The sequence below is a fragment of the Urtica dioica genome, chromosome 6 (assembly GCF_054948205.1).
Source record: "Urtica dioica subsp. dioica isolate 48M chromosome 6, U.dioica_male_clone48M_v1_H2, whole genome shotgun sequence".
Lineage (NCBI taxonomy): Eukaryota > Viridiplantae > Streptophyta > Magnoliopsida > Rosales > Urticaceae > Urtica > Urtica dioica.
This window is the reverse complement of record NC_142761.1, coordinates 11,826,922-11,832,921: the sequence shown is the minus strand read 5'-3', so window position 1 is coordinate 11,832,921 and position 6,000 is coordinate 11,826,922. Positions and strand designations below refer to the sequence as shown.

The following is a 6,000-nucleotide window of genomic DNA, read 5'->3' as shown; positions in this document are numbered from 1 at the left end:
CATAAGTCCTTTCAAAATCAAACCTTGCAATCTTGTCCTTAACTCATTACAAATAATCTTGATAAATAATCGAGAAATCCTCATTAATTCTCGTTACCTTGAATATATATTTAAGGGATTTCGGAATTTATTTTTACTCTTGAGATTTTTAAATCTCCGAGTACATTCCGAGTAATTTTTATTAGGAAAATAATATCGAGTTCACTCTAATATCCTTATTCCAAAATTTCGTCACCCTTAAATAATATTTCCTTCGTTCTCAAGCACCTAAATTTGTTCCAACATTCAAGTGCTTTCAAAAATCCTTTTCCTTATTTTCGGATTATCGAAATCCATCATTTCCTTATTGATTTATCCAAATTTATTATGAATTTCTTCCGAAATTCTAAAATTTCACTTAGAACGTAGAACGAGAAAATATAGAGAGAACATCTCTAATAAACTGAAACGAGAGAGATCGTGAATTTTATAATTCATTCAACACGGAGAGATAATAAAATTTCCTTTATTTATTGATAAGAGGAAATTTTTACAGAATCTGACGTGTATAAAAGTCGGGTCTCACAACCCCTAACCCCTTAGAGAAGTTTCGTCCTCGAAACTTAGAAAAGCCTTGGGTACTTCTCCTTCATTTCTTCTTCGGGTTCCCAAGTCGCTTTTTGACATTGTGCCTTTTTCCATTGCGCTTTCACCAAGGGGATTACTTTGTTCCTCAAAATCTTCTCTTTTCTGTCGAGTATTGCAACTACTGGCTCCTCATATTGTATATTTTCTGAAATCTCGACTTCATGGACTGGAAGAACGTGAGAAGCGTCCTCCATATATTTCCTTAACATTGAAACATGGAAGACATTGTGCAGATGAGACATTGATGGCGGCAGAGCTAAACAATAAGCTACCACTCACACGCGCTCCAGGACCTCAAAAGGTCCTGTATACCTGGGGCTCAGGTTACCCTTCTCTCCAAATCTCATTACCCCGCGCATTGGTGAAACTTTCAGAAACACTTTGTCTCCGACCTGAAACTCAAGAGGTCGTCTCCGTTTATCTACATAGCTCTTCTGACGATTCTGGGACGCCTTCATCCTCGCTCGGATCTTCTTGATTGCTTCCGTGGTTTGCTCTTGCATCTCTGGCCCTACGAGCTTGTTCTCTCCGACTTCGTCCCAGTGGACATGGGATCGTCATTTCCTTCCATAGAGTGCTTCATACCGCGCCACTCCAATAGTCGCTTGATAACTATTGTTATATGCAAATTCTATCAAAGGACCGTAACGGCTCCACGAGCCCTGAAAATCTAACACACTTGCTCGGAGCATATCTTCCAGAATTTGAATGGTGTGCTCACTCTGCCCATCAGTCTGACGGTGGAAGGCTATACTGAAATTCAATCTTGATCCCATGCCATCGTGGAGACGCTGCCAAAACCTCGAAGTGAATCGAGTATCTCGATCTAAAACGATCGACAAAGGAACTCCATGCAGACGCACTATCTCCTTGATAAATAGCTCAGCTAGTTTATCAACTGAATAGGTGGACCTTATGGGAAGAAAGTGGGCCGACTTCGTCAACCTGTCTACAATCACCCAGACTGCGTCATATCCAGCCGTAGTCCTGGGTAAACCCGACACGAAATCCATCGTGATTTGATCCCACTTCCATTGTGGAACTTCCAAGGGTTGCAACGTCACTGCGGGTTTTTGATGCTCAGCCTTAACCTGCTGACATTTAAGACACTTTTGGACGAACGTCACCACATCTCTTTTCATACCCGGCCACCAATAGATCTTCTTGAGATCTGGATACATTTTCGTCGCACCTGGATGGATCGAATTTGGAGTCCCATGAGCTTCTTGCAGCAATTGGCATCGGAGATCATCATCGGCAGGCACACAGACCTTACCGTTACATCTCAACATTTCCCGATCGTCGAGTTTGAATTCACCTTCTTGATTCCCTTGGGCGTCAAAAATCTTCCCAAGCAAGAAATCATCCGCGTATTGTCCCTCCTTTATCTGCTCAAGAAGGGTTGGTCGAACGTTAAGAGCTGCTAATCTTCCAATGATCAGCTACATCTCCAACTTTTCTATCTCCGACTTGAGCTGAGGAGACTGTCCAACTAGATTCGCAGCTACTGCGGCGGTCTTTCGACTAAGGGCATCAGCCACCTTATTTGCCTTTCCAGGGTGATAATGAAGCTCAAATTCGTAATCATTCAACAATTCCATCCAGTGTCCCTGCCTCATGTTCAACTCTTTCTGAGTAAAGAGGTACTTGAGGGTCTTATGGTCCGTGTAAATGTCACAGTGCACTCCATACAGGTAATGCCTCCAAAGTTTGAGTGTAAAAACCACATCTGCAAGCTCCATATCATGCGTTGGATACCTTGTTTTGTAATCCTTGAGTTGTCGAGAGGCGTACGCAATCACCTTACCTCGTTGCATCAGCACCGCTCCTAGGCCTTGTTTCGACGCGTCACAATAAATTGCGAAACCTTCAGTTCCTTGTGGAATTGCAAGGATTGGAGCTATCGTTAGGCGCTTCTTTAGCTCCTAAAAACTGCTTTCACACTTGTCCGTCCATTCAAACTTGGTTCCTTTGCGCGTCAATTGCATCAGAGGCATGGCTAACTTAGAAAATCCTTCCACAAATTTCCTATAGTTAGCCAGCTAAGCCTAGGAAACTTCGGATCTACGTTACTGTTTTTGGTCTACTCCACTCCTTAACTGCTTTGATCTTCGCTGGGTCGACCATAACTCCTTCCTTTGCAATAACGTGACCCAAGAAGATTACCTTGTCAAGCAAAAATTCACACTTCGAGAACTTGGCATAGAGTTGTTTTTCTCGAAGTTTCGCTAGAACCATTCTTAAATGCTGCTCATGATCTTCCCGAGTCTTCGAGTATATGAGGATATCGTCTATAAAAACGATCACGAACTTCTCCAAGAACGCCTCAAACACTCGGTTCATTAAATCCATAAATGCTGGAGGAGCATTCGTCAATCCAAAGGACATGACTAGGAACTCATAATGCCCATATCGCGTCCGAAACGCTGTCTTTTGAATGTCTTCACCTCGGACCTTAAGCTGATGATAGCCCGAACGTAGATCGATCTTTGAAAAGATTTGCGCCCCTGTTAATTGATCAAACAAATCGTCGATACGAGGAAGCGGGTATTTATTCTTAATAGTCACCTGGTTCAATCCTCGGTAGTCGATGTATAACCTTAGAGAACCATCTGCTTTCTTCACAAATAATACCGGCGCTCCCCACGGCGAATGACTTGGACGGATGAAACCTTTATCCAACAATTCATGTAACTGCGTCTTAAGCTCTTTCAACTCTGCTGGAGCCATCTGGTATGGTGTCCTCGATATCGGTGCAGTTCCAGGAATCAATTCTATGCAGAATTCGATCTCCCGATCAGGTGGCAACCCTGGTAGATCTTCGGGAAATACTTCTATAAACTCCCTTACGACTGGGATATCCTTCGGTTCTACCTTCTGTCCCTTTGATACATCTCCTACGCTTGCTAGAAATCCAGCACATCCACTCTGTAGCATCCTCAAGGCTCTCATAGCTGACACCATTGGAAGGCTGGTTTCCGAGATGACCCATGAAAGTAAAACGATTCACTCCCAGGAGTTTGAAACTTAACCTCCTTCTTATTGCAGTTAATCACTGCGTGATGCTTGCTTAACCAATCCATCCCGAGTATAACATCATAGTCAACCATTTCAAGTTCAATCAGATGAGCCATCAGCTCTGTACCTTGAACGTAATTTCAAGTTCAATCAGATGAGCCATCATCTCTCTACCTTGAACGTAAATTGGTACGTTTTTGAACCATGACTTAGATTCAAACAGATCTCCTTCCGGACTGACGGTTATGAATGGGTAGGAAAAATTCAACTTTTCACTTTCTAACTTTTCAGCTATTCTAGATGCAATAAATGAATGCGTAGCACCTGAATCCATGAGTACATAAGCTGAAAGATTTCCCACAGAAAGCTGACCTGTAGCTGCAGTGGACGTTCCTGCACGCACAACATCTTCACGAATAGTGAACACTCGAGCATTGGCTTTCGGTGGGGCCTTGGCTGGTACATCTCCTTGTCTCGAGTTTGGACAGGCTTTGGAATAATGGCCCACTTGGCCACAATTGTAACAAGTAACATTATTGGCTCAACACTCGCCTGTATGTCGGTTCCCACACTTCGCACATTGAGGGATGTTTTGATTGTCAAGCCTAGCGCGCTTGTTGTCGACATTTTGGCCACCTTTCTAGAAGCGCTTACCTTTTCCGTACGATTTTCCGCCTCCTGACTGATTCCTCTGTTGAGGTTGGTTTCCATAGTTCGTCGGATTATGGCGTCCCGACTGCTGCTGGAAGCGATTCTTCTTAAACTGATTCCCTGTGTTTGAACCAGTTTGTGGTGGCGACACTACAGTCAGAGGGGTTGGAGCAGAAACTGCCAGGTCTCCACGCCAAGCGTCGATCCTCAACGCCCTTTGAACTGCACTGGCGTAGGTTCTAGGCCCAGTGTCTCCACTCTCCACCAGTTTCACGATGTCAACGTTCAAACCGTGCATAAACTTTGTCTTCCGTGCTTGATCGGTCGGAACCACGGATGGTGAAAAATTTGCCAGCTCGTCAAACTTCGCAATGTATTATGCTACTGGCATCTTTCCTTGACGCAGATTCATGAACTCTCGAATCTTGCCGCATGTGCTTGCCTCGCTCAGGTATTTCTCATGGAAGAGGTTGATGAAGTGTACCCATGTCATAGTCGTTACATCCTCTGACATGACAGTTACCTCCCACCAGCTTCGAGCCTCAGAGGTCATCTGGTAGATCGCGCAAGCTACTCACTCCGTGTCGGACAATTGCATGTAGCTAACGATCTGTTGGATTCTCTTGATCAAATTCTCAGCCGTTATAGGGTCTGGACCTCCTTCGAACACCGGTGGCTTCTGCTTCTGGAATCGTTCGTACACTGGCTCTCCTACAACAGGAGCTACCTCAAGAATACGATAGTTGAGCTCCTCCGTTCCCACTACCGGTAAGGCTGGAAGAGGTTCTTGAGGTTGGTTCTCGGCAGCTAGAGGAGGATCCGGTTGAACTTGTCGATCCATTCGCTCAAGCAGCAAGGTCATCAAACGGTTATGTCTCTCCGTTTGTTCATCCCTTTGCTGCGCTTCTCTAGCCTATCGTTCCAACGATTGCTCTATCCTTACGATACGAGAGTCAAGAATTTCCCCTTCTTCCGCCATTACTTCCAGATTCTAAAGGAATCACATAACAATAGCCAGGTCAGAAACCGAACGACGCCAGAAAGCTCAAGATAGCATAACATACACTTCAACAAATCGAACAGGAAACACAGCACACCGACACATTCATACCCTCATACTCGTAGTAACCATAAATCAAAAGGTCACACATGTAGACACTCAGACCGTAAACAAGATGCTCAGTCGACTAATAGATCTCACAGTCTACAAAAACGATTAAACCTGTGGCTCTAATACCAAAAACTCTGTCACGACCCGCATGACACCCGTCGCCCTCGGATCGCGACCTTTCTCGTAACCATTTCACAATCATTTATATTTCAAACGAAATAAACATAAAACATTTTCAAACGTCATTTACAAAACGTTTATTAAACATCAGCGGAAATAAAATTAATTTACATATAAGGAATAACAAGGGTTTCTAAAACTAGTCCTCTAAAAACCGGTAAAAATTTTCGCTTCTAAAAGGGTTACAAAAATGCGGACAACCCTAGCTTGCTATTCATAAGCACGGGCCAATAATCGTGATAACCGAGTTTCAAAACGTAAAAAGAGTTTCGGGCCGATCATCTAAACGTTTTTATATTATAAAAGTTCTTTCACAAGCTATATAAAAACTTTCACGAGCATACAAGCTCAGTTTTCAAAAACCTGATACCCATTTCCCAAAAAGACACTTCCTATGCCACAAGTCGTCATGA

General features: G+C 43.6%; 1 protein-coding gene across 1 annotated transcript; it reads right to left on the bottom strand.

Moving 5' to 3' along the window:
* Window positions 1-602: 602 nt before the first annotated feature.
* On the bottom strand, window positions 603-1,130 carry LOC149393366 (uncharacterized). Its single transcript, XM_089618001.1, has 2 exons — window positions 940-1,130; window positions 603-828 (listed from the first exon to the last, which is right to left on the bottom strand). Exons 1-2 carry the CDS (start codon window positions 1,128-1,130, stop codon window positions 603-605), a joined length of 417 nt encoding a protein of 138 aa, XP_089474127.1.
* Between the last annotated feature and the right edge of the window lie 4,870 nt (window positions 1,131-6,000).